The sequence below is a fragment of the Cebus imitator genome, unplaced genomic scaffold (genome assembly GCF_001604975.1).
Source record: "Cebus imitator isolate Cc_AM_T3 unplaced genomic scaffold, Cebus_imitator-1.0 Scaffold27, whole genome shotgun sequence".
Lineage (NCBI taxonomy): Eukaryota > Metazoa > Chordata > Mammalia > Primates > Cebidae > Cebus > Cebus imitator.
In genome coordinates this window covers 2,755,877-2,775,983 of record NW_016107342.1, presented here as the reverse complement: position 1 = coordinate 2,775,983, position 20,107 = coordinate 2,755,877, and the positions used below count along the sequence as shown (strand labels likewise).

The 20,107-nt window shown below is 41.5% G+C and overlaps 1 protein-coding gene across 1 annotated transcript in view; it reads left to right on the top strand.

Annotated features, from left to right (window-relative positions):
- FMNL2 (formin like 2) overlaps window positions 1-16,562 on the top strand; it is a 319,858-nt gene extending 303,296 nt beyond the window's left edge. Inside the window, exons 22-26 of the mRNA XM_037736626.1 lie at window positions 3,697-3,860; window positions 4,906-5,028; window positions 7,171-7,248; window positions 7,955-8,078; window positions 14,546-16,562. Coding sequence (XP_037592554.1) covers window positions 3,697-3,860; window positions 4,906-5,028; window positions 7,171-7,248; window positions 7,955-8,078; window positions 14,546-14,655 — 599 coding nt within the window. The 3' untranslated portion in view covers window positions 14,656-16,562. The remainder of the gene's footprint in view (window positions 1-3,696; window positions 3,861-4,905; window positions 5,029-7,170; window positions 7,249-7,954; window positions 8,079-14,545) is intronic.
- The last annotated feature ends 3,545 nt before the right edge of the window (window positions 16,563-20,107 follow it).

The following is a 20,107-nucleotide window of genomic DNA, read 5'->3' as shown; positions in this document are numbered from 1 at the left end:
AAAAAAAAAAAAAAAAAAAAAAAAAAAAAAAAAAAGGGACTAGAACCCAGGTCTTACTTCTCATGAAGTATATCATCCAGTTGTACCATGTTCTCTCAAAAGTATATTAGATTAGAAAAAGGAATGATATGCAGATTGACCTTAGAGTCAGTTACAGGCCATGATTCTCAAATTGTGATATTGAACCATAAGCAGACAGTGTTTATTTTTAATTCAGATTCCTGAGGGCTACCTCAGACTTACGGGATTTTTGAGGGTGAGGCCTTCTCTAACCCAGCAGGGTAAATGGCTGCTGCTTCTGTGTTCTCACTAAAGAGCACTCTGTTCTGCCATCTTGTACAAGGTTTCTCATATTGTGTTACAACAATTTGTATGTCCATTGCAATCCGTGTGCTTTTTTTTTTTTAAGACAGGGTCTTGTTCTGTTGCCCAGGCTGCAGTGCAGTGATGTGATCACAGCTCACTGTAGACTTAACCTCCCAGACTGAAATGATCCTCCCACCTCAGCCTTCTGAGGGGCTTGAACCACAGGCACACACCACTATGCCCGGCTGATTTTTAAAATTTCTGTAGAGATGGGGTCTTGCTGTGTTGTCTAGGTTGGTGTTGAGTTGCTGGGCTCAAGTGATCCTCTCGCCTCCGCCTCCCAAAGTGCTGGGATTACAGATGTGAGCTACCATGCCTGGCCAATGTGTGCATTTCTTAAAGGTATATCAGGTTTTATTTATCATTCTAATTCAGCCCCTGAAAATTGGATGTTGGAAATAAACAAATGAACAAGTAAACAAATGCATGAATGAGATAATGCACTGTTACTGGGATAAATGCTGCAGAAGCCGTGGTGGCGACGGAGAGGCAGATGGACGTGACTCTGACTATGAAGAACTATGTGACGCAGACTGGACAGACCTAGAGCGAGCTTGGCGCTCACTTAGGCAGTTAGCAGAATTTCTATTCTGACCAAGTGATCTTCCTCCTTTCAAGTTTCCCTTTGCCTAAATTAGTTCTTACATCTCACAATTCCAATTTTAAAAAATGTTAAAAGGTATCGTAATTTCTACCTGACCAATGGATACTAGCTCATTTTGTTTGATCCAAATGGTGTCACTTGAAAAACATTGGTGGCGAAAATGGGAGACTGGGTTGCTCCCTGGCAGAACTGTTCTGTTTGCTCTCTGGTGCCCAGGTTGCCCGACACAGATTCTCTATGCCTTCATTCATGTATTCACTCCTTCATTTATCCAGTGAACACCGTCAAGTGCCCTCCGTGTACTCGGCACCACCATAAGTATTGGAGACTCAAGGATGATAAGACAGTGTGAGTCTACTGAGGGAAAAACCGACTGCACTGTTTTTATTACATTGGTACAAAAGCAGTTGTGGTTTTGGACCATGAATTTTAAATCATTATAACTAGGCTCAAATACATTTTTATTATGGGCACAGTGGCTCACACTTGTAATCCTAGTACTTTGGGAGGCTAAGGTGGGTGGATCATCTGCGGTCGGGAGTCCTAGACCAGCCTGGTCAATATGATGAAACCCCGTCTCTACTAAAAATACAAAAATTAGCTGGACATGGTGGCACACACCTGTAATCCCAGCTACTTGGGAGGCTGAGGCAGGAGAATTGCTTGAACCCCGCTGAGCCAAAATTGCACCATGTCACCCCAGCTGGGCCAAAGAGTAAGACGCCGTCTCAAAAAAACAAAAACAAAACAAAACACATCTTTAATAATCACAATAGGAACCATTACAATCAACACATTTTTGCCAATGAGAATTGTTTATTCCTGTAGTGAAAAAATCTGTGCTTCTGGATTCAACAACTCTTGGAAAGCATTTTCTGCATCCTGCTGGTTGTGGAAGCGTTTTCCCTGCAAAAAGTTGTTGAGATGCTTGAACAAACGGTAGTCAGTTGGCAAGAGGTCAGGTGAATATGGTGGATGAGGCAAAACTTCATAGCCCAATTTGTTCAACTTTTGAAATGTTGGTTGTGCAAAGTGTGGTCAGGTGTTGTCGTGGAGAACTGGGTGCTTTCTGTTGACCAGTGCTGCCTGCAGGCGTCTCAGATGTAATGGTTTCACTGGGATTCAGAAAGCTGTAGTGGGTCAGACCAGCAGCAAACCACCAAACGGTGACCATGAGCTTTTTTAGGTTCAAGTTTGGCTTTGCGAAGTGCTTTTGAGCTGCTTCTAGGTCCAGCCACTGAGCTGGCCCTTGCTGGTTCTCATGTAAAATCCACTTTTTGTTGCATGTCATGATCTGATTGAGAAATGGTTTGTTGTTGCATAGGAGAGGATGACACTTCAAAGCAACGATTTTTAAAAAAAAATTTCTCTCAGCTTAAAAGGCACCCACTTACCGAGCTTTTTCGCCTTTCATATTTGCTTTAAATTTGCTTTTAAAGACTGTAGAATGGTCGACGTTGAGTTCTTTGGCAACTTCCTGTGAGGTTCTAAGAGGATCAGCTTTGTTGATTGCTCTCCATTGGCCGTTGTCAACTTCTGATGGCCAGCCACTATGCTGTTCATCTTCGAGGCTCTCATCTTCCTTGCAAAACTTCTTGAACCACCAAATGCATTGCCAAATGCATTGTTGATGTTGCGAGTTGTCTCCACTGCTTTACAACCGATTTTGAACTCAAATAAGAAAACTGCTTGAATTTGCTTTTTGTCTAATGATATTTCCAGTCTAAAACAGCAAGTAATGTCAGTAACAAAAAAGTGAGAAATGCGCATTAAAATGATGTATAACTATAGTTATTTAAGAATGTATTCCAATATCAAACAGATTTCAGCAAAAACTGCAATGACTTTTGCACCAATATTTTGTTGACGTACAGAACTGAGTCAGGTAAGAGGGAGCCAGATCTGGGGCCTGACGTCCTACAGAAGCTGCTCAGGAGGCTCTGGGAGCATGCCTGTCCCAGTAGAGGCCACACTGCAGACAGAAAGGGTTATACTAAACCTTTCTGAATAGGAGGGGTTGTTAAAGAAGCTTACGCAATGCTGCTTTGGGTCCTAGTGATCAATACAACCTATGGTTAACAGACAAGAGGCTGCCCCCTGCTGGAGAGCCTGAGAAATGCAAAAGAGTTTTAAATGTTAGACAGGGGTTAAAAGATTATGGACTAGACAGTGGCTCATGCCTGTAATCCCAACACTTTGGGATGTCACGGCAGGAGTTTGAGGGTGCAGTGAGCTATGATGGAACCACTATACTCCAGCCTGGGCGACAGAGTGAGACCTTGTCTAAAAAAAAAAAAAAAAAACCCACAAAACCTTTGGCTTATTGCAGATAAGGACCTCTGAGCCTATGGGTCCACCCATAGGTTATTTCTTGTAAGAGAAATGGAATAGTTTTGTGCAAGTGTGGGATTTAGAATCGACAGTTGTTACTCCTCTGCCTCCTACTAGCAGTGTGACCAAGGGCAGGCCATGAAACCTCTTTATGCTGCTTTTGCTCATTGGCAAAATGAGCTAATGGTGCAAATGAAGTAGTGCACACAAAGAATGTAATGTAGTGCTTACAGTGTTTCTTTGTATTAAAAGAGCTCTGTGCCAAAAGCTGGAAACTAGTTCTAGGGCCCTTAAGTAAGCCTAAGAATCTCCTGAGAAGTTGGCTCAGCAGCCAGACTGGCCGTGGTTGTGACTTTCCCTGTTGAGTTTCACTGGGATTTCTTTCTCTACTTCAGTCTCCCTTGAGAATGTTTTGCTGGATGTCAAGGAGCTCCAGAGGGGAATGGACTTGACCAAGAGAGAGTACACCATGCATGACCACAACACGCTGCTGAAGGAGTTCATCCTCAACAATGAAGGGAAGCTGAAGAAGCTGCAGGATGATGCCAAGATTGCACAGGCAAGTATCAGTACCCCAACACCTGTGAAAAAACCTACATCCGTTAAAGCTGCCTGTGGTCCGCCCTGGGTTCAGAGAGGAATGTTCCATTTCCCTCTGTCTGCGGAGGGTAGATTTCTTGTATAGCTATTAATTATAGATGGGGGGACTATTCCCAGGGTTATTCTTGGAAGGGCCCCATCCTCACTGTCCTTTTCTAATTTGGGTTTCTTTACCCTGGGCCCTCCCTCTCCCCTTTCACTTCAACACCCACTCCTGTGTGGGTCCTGTATTCAGTTCAGCCCAAATGTGTCAGGCCTGTGCTCGGCAAAGCAGTGTTCCCTGTGTACTGGGTTTCTGTAGATCTTGTCCTCAAAATCTTACACTATACTGGGGGTTGCTTATAGATAGGCAGACCTGCTAAACAGAATGAACTGCACATTATCAGAGGAGGCAGAGGCAACGTTGGGGGATGAGGACTCAGCAGATTTAGCGGAAGGGCCTCTGGTTTGGGGCAGTCGTGCCATGGAAGAGTTTAGGCAGAGACTGAGTGTCCCCTGTGTGAGGCTGTCATAGGGAGTGCTGAAGCAAGGATTAGGGTCAGAGTGACTAAGATCCCTTTGACCTTGTTGGAGACAGAGTGTCTGTCCCCTGTGTGAGGCTGTCATACGGAGTGCTGAAGCAAGGATTAGGGTCAGAGTGACTAAGATCCCTTTGACCTTGTTGGTTTTAAGTGGTTCTGCCACCGCCTTTGGAAACTCTTGAAAGGTTTCCTCGTTTTGTATGTGGGTGTGTGCATGCATGTGTGTATGTGTGCATGCATGCATGTGTGTAGAAGTGGCAGGAGGTCCTGGAGATGAATTCCTGTGCCCTACTATTGCATTCCTTGAATTGCTTCTGCTGAGGCATTTGGAGGAAACACAGAGGTTTCCAATCTTGGGAGGTGAGGGAGGTGCAGAGATGGGAGGCCATGGGAACCTCCGTCTCGTGGCTGCTGCTTTGCGTCAGCTTCCCCCGCAGAGCATCCAGTTCAAATGCTGAACTAATGAAATGTGCTTCTTCACAGGATGCCTTTGATGATGTTGTGAAGTATTTTGGAGAAAACCCCAAGACAACACCACCCTCTGTCTTCTTTCCCGTCTTTGTCCGGTTTGTGAAAGCGTATAAGGTATATGTTAAAGGCCTCCTTGCCTTTATTTCTTAAGCAAGTGCCCTCCTTGAGCCATGTCTGAGTCCCAGCTCTCTGCAGAGGCCTCCCAGTTCCTGTGGACAGCAGATCTGGTGGCCTTCACGAGGCAGCAGTCCCTGGCCCTGCGGAGGCTGAGGGGCATTAGGGTCCATTCTCCACCTAGCCAGTCCTCTGCCTCAGCCAGGAAACAAAGCTCTTGGCTGCTCCCTTGGGGCAAGGGAGATACTCCAAGACCATTGCTGCCCCTTTGACTGTTCACCTGGGCAGGCAAGGTGAAGGACTTGAAAATGCAGGCCTCTTGTGGAATTGTTTAATGGGTAGAAGTGAGCTCTGGGCTGTGGAGAAGGTACATGATGTAGCCGAAGTCGGGGAGAGCCTGCTTGTGTTAGTTCTGGCACAGGGCTTAGGACCTCTTAGACCAGCATTTCTCTAGTGTGGACTGAAGGATGGTGCTCTCTGTTTCTTTGTGTGAATCAGTAAGTGGCCCTTCTTTTAAATGGGAGGCCCTCTTGGACATAATCCACTAAGAGCTGATTGCTCTGGAAATCATCATCAGGCCTTTTACTACAGCTCAAAAAGTCGAAATATTTTTAGCTATCGTCCCTCAGCATGGCTACATGTAGCAGTAGAGCTACAAGCTGCTGGTAGAAGGAACATGTCTGTGGCAGTCAGGGTGAACCTAAACACAGCACAAACTCGACTTGCAAGATTCTGAGAACTTGCACAGGATGAGAAGGCGGTGGGCCACCAGCTGCTGCTGACTGTGGTGCCTGGTAGCCCAAGCCCACTGGCTGGCTGTGCTTGTGTGCTACAGAGATAGCCTGAGGTGGCCCTTGTCATGTGTGGGGCCACGTTTTTTCACATAAAAACATATAAATCTAAGGTCAAAAGAGAAAATATATTTTAAAATTGGCTGAGACAGGTTGGGAAGTGGTTGGGGTTTGTCTCAATGCCCGAGGCATCGGCAGGGATGTGTGTGGAGCAGAGGAAAAGAGAAGCTGCCCTTGGTGGTCCAGGCTGTGTTGGAGGTCCCAGCCTGTCCAACAGTGTGCTCTTTCCACCTCACTGTTCCTCCCTGTCATCTTCTCTGCTGGCTCAGTGATATGTCAGGCAGTAATGTGACTGCCTGGATGTTTTTCTTGCCCTATACGTGATGAATAGCCTCCCAGCCTGGCACTTACCTAGGGACTCTGTAGGCAGAGGTTGGGGTTTTAGGACATCATCCCTCTTGAATGGATGAAAATGAAACTGAAAACAAAAGCAATGGAGACCCAAATATAAACTGTATTACTGATAACAGCTGGGCTGAAGGATAGGGTGTCTGCGACTTTCAACTTCAGCCACAAATTAGGTAGATGACCTACCCCATCAGTTCATAGCTTGACAACTAGAGGTCTCTTCAGGGAGACTGGCTTCCAAAGAGTAAGTGAGTGCCCAAGAGGGCTGAGCTGAGGTGAGCCTATTCACTTTCTTCCAGATTCGTCAGACTAGTCACACTGCCTCCTTTGGGAATGAGTGAGGTGTGGGACAGAAGCCAAGAGTATCACTCTGGTGAGGCCCTGAAAAGAAATAAGAGGCCAAGGGAATGGAGGTTTTCCCCTAACAATAGGCAGAAGGCAGAAGAATCTTAGATCAGAGGCACTCGAGGTAGGCAGACTGTCTCTGGAAGGAAAACAAAATCACCAAGCACAGCTGCCGGGACAGGAGGTGCCCACCAGTATGTGGGACGAAGACTAAGAGGCAGTTCGAACAGGGAGAAGATCATCAGGAAAGGACTTCAGGATGAGCCGAGTCTCAGCTCCCAGCTTTTAAAGAGATGTGACAGACAGCGAAGCCCAGAAGCAGAGCTAAACACAGGCATAAAGTGTAGATCTTCTCAACCTTAAGAGGCAGTTTGAACAGGGAGATCATCAGGAAAGGACTTCAGGATGAGCTGAGTCTCAGCTCCCAGCTTTTAAAGAGATGTGACGGACAGCGAAGCCCAGAAGCAGAGCTAAATACAGGCATAAAGTGTAGATCTTCTCAATCTTCCATTTACTCTAATTCTCAACTCACTAAGGATGCTTGAAGAATGACTTTTAAAAATCTTGGCTGCTATCATTTCCATTAACATGATCTTTCTCGTTCTTTTGATTTACCCAGCTGAGGAAAAAGCAGGAACAAGCTCTCATGGAAAAACTCCTGCAGCAGGAAGCTCTGATGGAGCAGCAGGATCCAAAGGTAAGAAATGCCGCACTCATGAGACAGGTTTGTGGGGAGAGGCTGAGAGGGCTCTTTGGAGCAAGCCATAGGAACGGCCAGCAAGCCAGGTGTGCCCAGGATACTCACCACTTCCTTCTGGTGCCTGGAAACTTGGCAGATTGAAATATGTTCATTAATTACTTTGTTCCACAACCACTGGAATGAGGCTAAGAGCATGTTTGTGTGGCAAGTCCAAGTTTATAGTCATCTGGAACTTAGTTGGATATACAGAGAGGCCACACCAGACGACCCAGTGACCAAAGGGCTTAGCATCCAGAGAAGGCTTTGTGCAGATGCCCACTGATCCTGGCCTTGCTGGCAGAGGGACTTGCTAGCTGGAATGGAGGGAATATTTCATGGAGGGCAACGTCGTTAGTAGGTAAAAAGCATAAAGGCTGGCAGTCCAAAGTTTCTTCATTGTGATCCCTGGCACCACATTTCGACAATTACCAACTGCTTCTTGTTGCTGTAGACTCCAGCCTTCCTGTTGCTGCCAGGTGGAGTTTTGTGTTTTTCAGTGAAAGTTTGTTTTCTTCCCAAAAGCTTGAGTTTTCTGCATTTGAGCAGAATGTTGGGATGTGTGCGTGTTTTTGGCTGAGGCTGCTTATTAGTAACATAATGCTCAGACACATTTTGGATTTTCATAAACTCCTAATGGGCACTAATCTCTGCCCTTTCTTCTCAGTCTCCTTCTCATAAATCAAAAAGGCAGCAGCAAGAGTTAATTGCAGAATTAAGAAGACGACAAGTTAAAGATAACAGACATGTATATGAGGGAAAAGATGGTGCTATTGAAGATATCATCACAGGTAAAAGATATTTCCTCACTGTGGCCCATGGAGATCCCACTGGCCTCACCTAGACTGGGATGCATGCAGATTTTGCAGCTGCTTTTGTCCAGGGATGGCAAGTTCATTAGTAGACTTTATTCACACCCAGAGTGATGCAGACAGACCTCATGCTAGGGTTTGAAGTATATTTGCAGCAGCATGCATACTGCCCCAGTACTCTGCATCGGAACCCTGCAGGTTTCAGCAGAGCTCCTTCACTTAAAGGATTTCCATTGTTTTTGATTTGTCATCATGCTCTATTTTTTTTCCTTGTGGCCACACCTAGCCACCTGCCTGATTAATAAACAGTGTGGACCAGACCCATTCAGCTTGCACTAATCACAGTCCATGCATCCTCTTTAAAAGCCTCTTTACTCATTCAGACTTAAGTCAGTAGGTACTTTAATTTGGATAAGCCAATAGGTTTCTATTCTAGCCCAGGGTTGAGGACTGGTTTTATAAGCCAAGAACTGTGTGTTAAAACAGCGTGGTTCTTGTCTGATTAAATTGGCTTGATGCTGTCTCCTTGAACCGATTCTTCCAGATCTCTGTACTTCCTTTTACAGATCACAACAATAACTTGGGCAGTATCTTGTAGCAGAGACAGGAAGTAACTTCATTCACGTCTGTTACACATAAATGTTGCTATAAGCTTCCAGATGCTTATAGCTTTTTATAATGGGACAGTCCAGAAATATGCAGAAGTACTGAAAATACTATGATGAGGTCCCATGTAATGTATCCCTCACCCATTTCAACAATTACCAACTCATGGCCAGTCTTGTTAAAGGTACACGCGACCTACCCCCATATCCAACCCTTGACATCCAAGACATAGAATTTCACTTGGAAATATTTCATTACATACCTTCAAAAGATAAGGACTCTTAAAAAATAAAAACATACATTACCATTATCACATCTCCCCAAAACTAACATTCCCTTAATATCAAATATCTAGTCATTAGTTTACATTTCCCCAATGTTCCTGATTTTTAAAAACAGAATTCCTAGACTCTTGATGTCTCATTTCTTGTTATAGCTTCATGAACATTGTAAATTGGAATCCCAAATGTTCAAAACCACAATATTTTTTCTCAACAGCTTACACCCGTGGAAATTAAATAGGTTAGATGATTAGGTAGATTTTATACTGAGGAAGTCAATAATGAAATTCCTGCCAGATTAAAGCAGTGTAGGTCCTGAGTGGATAAGTGGCTGATGAAAATGCCATTCTCTACACATGGCACACACACCCTGTATATGTGTGCCTATTGGTATCTCACTGTACACACTGCAGTGGCTTGCAGATGCCCCCCAGATAAAACCTTCATTGTTAGTACCTCTCTTTGCTTCCTCCATGCTGGGGGAGAAACTCCACTCTGAACAAGACCAGGAACAGATCCTTCCTAGGTAAGCATTTTTTGGTCTCACTGCCACAAAATGAACTTGTAGTTAATGAAGCATCCAGCCTTACTCATTAAGAACTTGGAGTTCTTGGCTGTGTGCGGTGGCTCACACCTATAATCCTAGCACTTTGGGAGGCCGAGGTGGGTGGATCACTTGAGTTTGAAACCAGCCTGGCCACCTGGTGAAACCCCATTTCTAGTAAAAATACAAAAATATTAGCCAGGCATGGTGGCGGGTTCCTGTAATCCCAGCTACTTGGGAGGCTGCGGCCGGAGAATCTCTTGGACTTGTGAGGTGGAAGTTGCAGTGAGCCAAGATTGTACTACTGCACTCCAGCCTGGGCGACAGAGCAAGACTGTCTCCAAAAAAAAAAAAAGGAGTTCCTCTCCTTTTTCCTTAGTATATCTTCCATTCCAATGACACCTGGCTTTATAAAATGAATGGAATGTACATTTTCTATTTGCTTGATCTAAGTCATTAATCTACCATTAGAGGGGAGTGAGTATCTGCTTATAGGGCAATTTTTATCCTCCTCAGAGTAATTCTCATTTTCTGGCCCACCCCAAAGCCCCAGATTAACTTCTTTGTACCATTATGAACTAATCTGAGTATATATTGCCTTCTTCCATCCCCAGGTATGATTAACAACGCACTAACCATGGACTAATGCAATAGATCTTGGCTTTTTATTCTCTTCTGTTTGTATTGTTTGGCTGTCATTTTCAATGCAGTGCTGAAGACTGTGCCCTTTACTGCTCGCACCGCCAAGCGTGGCTCTCGGTTTTTCTGCGAACCTGTTCTCACTGAGGAATACCATTACTAAACTATTACTCTTTCTCACCTGATGCTCTTAAAAGGTTGCTACAGGTTTTTTGATTTCTTATGTCCCCCTGTGTGTGTGTGTTAGGGCCAACCAACATGCTAGCATGGAATTCCATCTCCATCTTGTCATCTTTTGTGTTATTCTCATGCTGCATGGTTTTACATTTCAGTCATCATTGCTCACTCACTGCCACTCTCAATACATGTGTATTCACATTGCTGTAACAGTCGGCGTGTTTTGACAATTAAAGTCATGTAATTGTTTGCAGAAATTTTGAGAAAAATAGAGCAAAAATATTAAGAGCACTTCTTTGAGAATCAGGATTGATACCAAGTAGATTGCTGATAAGAATTTTAGGCTAATGTCTTTCAACACAAAATGATAGCCATTAATAATAATAACTACTAAACCTAACATGTATTGAGAACTTACTGTGTTCAGGTTGGATGTAGTGGCACATACTGTAATCCCAGTACTTTGCAGTACTTTGAAAGGCTGAGGCAAGATGATCTCTTGAGCCCAAGAGTTCAAGACCAGCCTGGGTAATATAGTGAAACCCCATCTTTACAAAAAAAAAAAAAAAAACAAAAACACACACACACACAATTAGCTAGGCATGGTGGTACACCTGTAGTCCCAGCTACCAGGGACGTTGAGGTGGGAGCATCGCTTGAGCCCAGGAGGTATAGAGAGGTTGCAGTGAGTAGAGAGCACACCACTGCACTCCAGTCTGGGCAACAAAGACCCTGTTTAAAAAAAAGAAAACCCAAAAAACATAGTATTCTAGTATACAGATATTAACCCAGGCCTTTTATCCTGTACCCAGTTAACTTGCTTTGATAGCCATATGAAAGGGCTCAGGAATGCAAAGTGCTCTAAAGTGCAAAATGACTTACAGAAGGAACTGTGAACTATGCTACAGCTACAAACTGGGCCTTGAAACTCATGAGCTTAACACAGGGAACCCTTTTGACCTAGCTTGTTTATGTAGATATAGGCAATCCATAGCTTTATGAGACCCTACCCTGAGTAGGCCACCTCTATTCCTTCCGAATGTCATGCCCATTTCAGCTATCAGCAATTCCATGTTGCAGCAAAGCTGTAAAGCAGGACGTGAATACAAAGGCTTAGGTGCTCCCACCATCTTATCTCAATTATGTTTTCACTGGTAGCTCTGTTCCATGTCCAACTCAGGCTATTTCTTCTGTGATCAGATAATATCTTGACCTGCTTCTTTGGTCAGGATGGTGGCACCAGAAATACTTAACAGCAAATATCGTTGGAAATTGCCACTGTTTTTAAACTGGGGAGAAAAAAAGATCAAACTTTTCAAAGTAACTTCCTGGGCTTAGTTCTTGATGCCTAATAAGGAACAAACTTCTCTCCAGTGTCTAGTTGATTAGAAAAGAGACAAGGGAAGCACATACTCTAATTGGAAGTAGCCATTGACTCCTGTGCTGAGATTGACATGGAACTGGGTATGTGTTTATTTTGTGATGTACTATTCTATGAATTGCACTTGTTATGTATGTTCTGTCTCTGATGTCAAAGGACATATTGTCATTGCCTGCTCTGCAGTGTACTTACCCACCAGTGCTTATTAACAGGCTAGAAAATTGTCATCTGTTTGGCTGATGTTTGCTGTCTGTTTTGCTGCTGGACTCTTATCTATCTTTCTGGAGCCAATCTTCAAAGCAGCTTGACTGGGTGGTTAGAGAGCTGGGTGGGAAGATGCATTCATCCTTCCCTTGTTTGATCTAACACTTCTTGTAATAACGGCTTCCCATTCTCTTCCTCTGTTGGCTAATGTGCCCGGGAATGTTAAGCACTAAAAGTTGAGTTGCTTTCCATTTTCATCCCATTTTTTCTTAACCATCATTTTGTGTTTTTGTTTTTTTTTCTGTTTAGCTTTAAAGAAGAATAATATCACTAAATTTCCAAATGTTCACTCGAGGGTAAGGATTTCTTCTAGCACACCGGTGGTGGAGGATACACAGAGCTGGCAAGCATCACTTTTTACTTAGCTTCCTCCTCTCTCTGTATGCAGATCAATTGTTTCAATCTATGGCTGAGGGTAATACTGGTGAATCTGACCAGGGAGTTTTTGTACCTCACATTCCAATGGTGTGGGGATTGAGCCTCTCTATTGGACTTTCTCGGCCTGCTTTTAAGTTCTCAAGTGTGATGGCTTGGGCAAGGGTATTTGCTGATGATTGTATTTGCTTTGAGTGCTAAGCTGTTCTTCCCTTACCCCTGTCTTGGCCTTTGAGTTACTCAGTTAAGCCCATTTTGATCTGAAGAGACTAAATGCAGGTCCTGGTCAGGGAACATGAACTACAGCCTTTGAAGGATTAAGATCTTTAGAACTAATTGCTCAGAGGATGAACAACCACAGAGCTGCATATTTTAGCCACAGGTGTAATTCTGGCCTTCCATTACCAGTGTGGGCTAGGAAGCAGAGGCTTGAGAAGATTAGGGTATGCAAAACTATTTTACCCTTAAATTTAAGGGTAGAGGCTGGACATGGTGGCTCATGCCTGTAATCTGTAATCCCAGCACTTTGGGAGGCCAAGGCAGACAACAGCTTGAGTTCAAGACCAGCCTGGGCAATGAGGTAAAACCTCGTCTCTATAGAAAAATATGAGAGTTAGCCAGGCATGGTGGCAAATACCTATAGCCCAGCTACCTGGGAGGCTGAGGTGGGTGGATTGCTTGAGCCCAGGAGGTGGATGCTACAGTGAGCTGAGATCTGCCACTACACTCCAGCCTAGGTGACAGAGACTCTGTCCCCCGCACCCCCACCACCTAAAAAGAGAGTAGGGCAGGGCCACATAAATTCCAATGAGTCAAGGATCCAGGAAGGTAAGAGGCCTGGCAAGAACTGTGCTGAACCTGAGAGCACAGATCTCAGCTCCAGCTTCTTTTGCTGTGTAGGAATTGGGGCCTGGTTTTGCCAAATTGTCCAATTTTTCAAAAGAAGCGAGAAACCCTGGTTTTTATATTCAATACCAATTTAAACACCAGGAAACTGTATTTTAAAATGTGAGGGGGAGAAGAGTGGAGCAAATATTCTGTGGGTCAAACGTGGTCCATCAGCTCCATTTTCAACTTGAGTAAAGGGATACAAAAGATAAATCTGGTTTAATTCTGTTACTTGCATTTCCCTTTCGAAAGATAGACTGTATTCTAGCAAATGTCAACAATACTGTTAATGAAAGGGAAGTAAATACTAATTAAACCAAACAAACAAGAGGAAAAGTACAAAGCCTGCTCTACTTTTTTCACTATATCTTGACTTCATCAAAGGGAGGCTGCATAGCCTAGTTGCTAGTTAGGTACCTTACCCAAGAAAGCATGCCTTCATATTGAGTTCTTGCATAAAATTCCTCTGCTCATCCCACTTCATCCCAACAGAGCAATGCCTATTTGGACTGGTATGCAGTGATTGACTTAGTAACATACTTCTCCTCCTTGCTGATGTAACATAAAAAATATTGGGTGGTAGAGCTCTGTAGTCCCCGTTTCTCAGGAGGCTGTGGTAGAATTGCTTGAGGCCTGTGCCGGTTCAAGTCCAGTCTGGACAACATAACAAGATCCCATTTCTTTAAAAAAAAAAAAAAAGGTGGCAGAGAATAGACTAATGTTTTGGTTTATATTTAATGGTTAATTGAACATTATTGTGCTTAAAATTTACAAAATAATAAACTCAGCTAGCTTAATGGAAGGAAAATAATAGAGCCTTTATCTGCAAACTAAAAGCCTTTAGGTTCTTGTTAAAACTGCAAGGATAAGATGGGACAGGACAGTCTGCTTTATTAATTTTGCAGTTTAAAAATTATTGCGATTACTGTTGATATTCAGGCTTCCAGAATAAAAACAAACAAAACAAAAAAATTAAGCTACAGCTGCTTCTAATTTAAGAAACCTTTCAAAATAAGACTTCAGCTAGACTCTGGCCAGTGACATAAATAATCTATATATTTTTCTCTCTTAAAGTCCTAGAATCCTACCAGTATTACACCCTACTTTGTTTGATTGTAAATATTGAAGGCAAATGTTTATCTTTGATTCAGTGCTCCCTGAGTTTGAAGGGCCCATTAGGTGACTCTCTTCTACACAAGCTGCTTTGATTGGCTGCCAGCTGGCCTTTGTCATGCTTAGACACATGCTATTAAAGGTTGCTATTCTCTTACTGGCACTCTTCTCTTTACAGATCTTAGAAACCAACCCTACAGACGAGCCGATGCGGTGAGGAGAAGCATCAGGCGGCGCTTTGATGATCAGAACTTGCGTTCTGTTAATGGTGCCGAAATAACAATGTGAACCTGAGACCAGACTGCATGAACACAGGGTGTGCGTGAATGAAACTGCCCATATGAACTTTATGTGCTACCATTTAACTGCAGCCTTGAACACACATAAAATAAGGGCTCAGATTTAGCAAACACAAAAGAATTTTAAAATGAGCTCTCCTTTCAACCCTTGTTAACAAGTGCCTAAAAATGGAAGTACCTGTTCAGATTAATCAAAGCAATAGGATTTGATTTGACTAGGTATCTTTTTACACCAGTATGTTACTGTTTTTTTTTAACCAAAATGTAAATTTCATATTAAACTTATTACCTACCATTGTGATTGTCCCATGATGGCCTACCTGGTTTCCTGATGTTGTAAGTAACATGAATGCATCTGCTGTGGGTCCTTTGTTGAGATGTCTCTTAAGGAATTTTATGTTTTACCCATATCCATCAACTTTGTATTTTACTTGCAACATGGAAGAAGGAAAAATCACATGGTAAAACTCCTTTTGTCTATAACCAGGCCCCAACAAAGTGCAAACAGGATGCAATGGCAGTGGCACAAAGGTCACCCAACCCTTTGTTTCCAGTTTCACATTCTACTTCTGTGCTAAAGAACAATACTATGTGAGAGGCATCCACCATATGAACATGGGGATACAATGTATAAGACTTATTTGCAGTACTGTGTTCTTCAGCTAGAGGCAGCTTTTAAATAATGCAAGCATATTAGCACTAAAATTAACATCTCAGTAATCAGTATTAACATTTCTGAGGACCATTATTAATTCTGAGAACTGAAATTGGTGCCTTGCAAGGAAGTCTACTAGCTCTATCAACAAGCATTCAAGGTTACATCTACTAGCAGAGTAGTGTTAGAAACCTGGCCTTATTCTCTGACAATCGCAATTTTTTTCTTTTTTGTAAACTGGAGAAGATACACTTGGCATCATGTATGAAGGCCGACTTGTTCATGCATTTCCCAGACTATTTATGGGGAATTGCAATTTAAGTTGTGGAAAAGTATTAATATGGTATTAAGCTTAAATAATACATAATGGGACTAAATGGCCCACTAAGCCACTGTTGTTTTTCCTTCCTCTCTGGCAGGGCACTTGATCCATTCCAAAGTCAAAAACTGGACTGAAGCTAAATTTGTACTTTTCATAATATACATTCTGCTTCTGGCTTGTCTTCTTGGTACATCAATATATTAATTGTAAAGTTTATTGTATAGTATTTAACCGCTGAATTTCCTATTTTATGTTGTGCTTATGTGAACCCCTTGGTGAAGGTCCCTTTTCCTTGGATGTGTAGTTATATGATCTTTTTAAATGTACAGATATTTTGCTATAAAATCGGTGCAGTTTTTTATGGTTTTTACACTTCTCTTTAATTCCCACCTAAGCCTCTGGGTAATATTGTAAATATTGTTTTAAAATGCATCAGCCTATGCTATACAATCTGAATGTTATTTTAACTTATAGGTTTTTTTTTTAATATATATATTTAACTACAAGGACAGTTTAGGGAAGAAGTTACCTACCACATTTCACTTTAGTGTACCTATTTACAGAAAGATTAAACTGCCACTTGCGGCCACATTCCCATAAATGTGTACTTTAAAAAGAACATGCCAAGATTTTGTCTTTCTGTGGACTCAACATTTTGATTAAAAATAGCAATTTGACCATAATACAGATAGTTGGACTTCCACTACAAAGCAGCTGTTTTCCAAAATTCAGTGCTGACCTGTATATGTTAAAAATAATTGCCTATTTATTTATCTACAAATAGACAATGTTGGCATGTTCTTTTCTGTTTATTAATGGGCCTGCTTCTTAGCAATATTAGAATGTTTTATAAAAGCAATTCATGTTACTTTTCTGGTCTTTTCATGGCATATGAGCAAATAAACTATTTACACTACTATTCTGTAATATGTTGTAATCTTTCAATGGTACAATTTAGGGGATTTTAGCAATATTATGTAGACTTACCTTCTACAAACAGATACATCTTGCTATCTGAACTCAATCCAAATATACTTGATAAACTTCAGGAAGGATTCCTCCCTATGTGAACTCTTGATTCTTGCTATATAAAATGCAGAAAATGGTTCTCTGAAGTAAGACATACATCTCCCAAACTGTATTTATAACGTACAGCTTCTACGGAAACAACAGCACTTTTGTGAAATGTCACAACCCCCCACCCCCAGTCCCCCACTGAATGTTTCAGTTAGAATGTTGTACAAATAAAAATAGGTTATATGTTAACTGAATAGTTAGCCCTGCACCCAACCACCATACCAGTCACCGAGGTACAAACAGACAGTTTGGCCCCCATTGCAGACAGTTTTAATAACTCCATTATCAAAAGTTTATAGCATTTAATATGTTCTTTTTATAAAAACAAGGAAAATTTTAAGTAATTTTAGACTACCTTTCTCAGTTCAGGGAAACCTCTGCCTCTCAGGCTCAAGCCATCCTCCCACCTCAGCCTCCCGAGTAGCTGAGACTATAGGCACATAAAATCACACCTGGCTCATTTTGTATTTTCTGTTGCACTAGGGTTTTACTGTGTTGCTCAGGGTGGTCTTGAACTCCTGAGTGCAGGTAATCCACCTGCCTCGGCCTTGCCAAGTGTTGGGATTACAGACATGAGCCATCATGCTCAGCCACACATACCTATTTTAATACTTGACGAAACAAAACTCTTAGCAAAATAGATTAGGGCTATCAGAAATGCCTCCAAAGATGAATTTATCAGATTTTATACAAAAGAATATTTTCCATTTCTTTTTAAACTAATAGCTCATCATCTGTGCCCAAGAAGTATTTGAAGAAACAGATGTCTGAAAGAAATGATGGGCTTTTCAGTCTTTTTATCAAGAAAAAGAGGAATTACACAATGTGTAATGTAGGCCTCCAGCAACCCTCACCGCATAGGGCTTGCTGCCTCAGTGGTGCTTAAAGGAAAAAACTGACACAAACCCAATTTAGTAAAAGATGCCACTTTTTCTAATAAATTATATTTATTTACAAAAGGTCTAATTTTATATAACTAAGGTTCTTTTACATCAGAATAATATATAAACAGGTGAAAATCCGGTAATTACAAACACAGAAAATAGAAACCTTGTTCCCTTATTACTCACCTTTCAGAACAAGTCCTTGGCTCAGTTGTAGAGGTAGGCAATACCAACACCTACCGAAGTTTGCAGGGAGGACCCTACCCTGCCCCCCAAATGTTTACACATAGTACACTTAAGATACCTTAAGAACAGTAGGGGAAGAATAGCATCAAGGAATGGCTTAGTTTGAATCTGATCTAATTATTAGCCACTCACTGTTTCATAGTCCATGAAAAGGGGCAGGGAGGATTAACCAGTATAATTGTCAACTTTACAAGTAAGGTAATTAGCATCAAATTAACAATTACCAATCACTAGCAATGAGATGGCCTGGAACTAAATCCTACTGAGAATCACAAAAGCAGTTTTGATAGTCTTTATATGGCAAGTTTAAAAAGTGGAGAAGCTATTATAGCTAAGCTTAAAATGGAGGGTTAGAGGAATGTGTGGGTAATTAGGGCAAAATCATCTCTCACTTTCCACCTCACCTTTAAGACAGCTCCAGTAAACTGAGTGCCTGACATGTCACCATGCTTCAGCCCTATTCAAAAATAGCCCAAAATCATTAGTTTTCAATTTTACATTGTATATTCTCACAAGTTTTGGGCATGTCTGAAGTAAAAGTTAAGGTACAGTCACTAGACCTTATTTTAGGTGCACTTCAATTATGACCATGGCTTTAGTGGTGGGTTAGTATGGTTTATTGCAGTGATTCGTTTTTAAGCCCTTTAATACAGATGATGGGTATCATGGATGCAAGATGAGTATGTATTTCAACTAATATTTTACATTCATTCAAAAAGTGCCTATTATGTGCCAGGCACTGTCCTATTCCACAGGGATATATAACAGTAAATGAACCAGACAAATCCCTGCCACCGAGGAACTTACATGCTAACTTACAGTTAAGTCAAAACAATTGGAACACATGGAAACAACTGGAAACTTAAGACCAATGTAAGAATAAGGATGGTAAGATCATCAGACTGGTATATGCCATTACCAGAAACACAGAATGAGATTATAAGCCTGTAAGAACACAGTTCCATGAAAGTAATGACATTATTTTGCTTTCTTTTCATGTAAAATGAGTGCAATTTTATGTGGAGAATGTAGGATGGTTGAATTAAAATCTACCTAACATTGAGAAAAATACATACCAAAGAGAAAAGAACAAGTCTCAGACTTAAGATAAAAGCAATTAATGTACTCTGCTTCATTTTGTTTAGAAACAGTTTTAAAAGCTGAAGTTTTTTAGTTTTATATTTAAATTATATAATATATTTAAATATCCCCTTTTAAAAAAATTATTCATCACTCCTCCCTGGGTACTATGTGATTACAAATAGTTCTCTCTTACATAGCATCTAAGCTTTAAAAAGAAAAAAAAAACAATTTTTCATATAAAGCGGTTACTACTCCTTTCTGGGTGTAAAAATAAGAGTGGTGGCATAGCCAGTACTTAGCTGACTATAAGACCGGAAGAAAACCAGAACATTTAGACAAAATTTTTTTAAAGCATATAACCAAGTTATATAATTGAATGAAAACTGAATTAGACAGTTTGAAACTATGAAAACTTTCCAGAAAAATGCACACAGATTTCTTTCTAGGAGTTTTTACAGTTTCTTCATCCTACCGTTACTGACTGCCTTATACCTTAGGACAGTCCTCTTTCATATTATAATTGTATACACAGTGAGGCCCAGTTAAGCAAAAGTCAAAAGATGACAAAGCTATGAAAAATCATTATCAAACTTACCGGAAGGCATAAAATGCACTTTTAAAGTTGGAAAACCTCAATAACTTATATGCTGAAGCTACTCTAGCTAATGATAAAAAAATGCCAGCTACTATGTTGAAAAAAAATGTGGTGGGATCACTGCTTTTATTTAAAAGCATTACATTATTTAAATTCACTTAGGAAGGGTGTATACTTCATAACTGATTAGCCACATTATCTAACTCTTCATACAAATTCAATTTTCCCACAAATTATGAACTGGGAGAAAAATACCAAATATTGACCAGGCATGGTGGCTTATGCCTGTAATCCCAGCACTTTGGGAAGCCAAGACGCGTGGATCACAAGGTCAGACGTTCAAGACCAGCCTGGCCAACATGGTAAAACCCCATTTCTACTAAAAACACAAAAATTAGCTGGCACCTGTATTCCCAGCTACTCAGGAGGCTGAGGCAGGAGAATTGCTTGAACCCGGGAGGGGCTGAGATTGTAGTGAGCCAAGATCATGCCATTGCACTCCAGCCTGGGCGACAGAGCAAGACTCCGTCTCAAAATAAATAATAAAAAAAAATAAAGTATTTAAAGTCCTGATTTTGA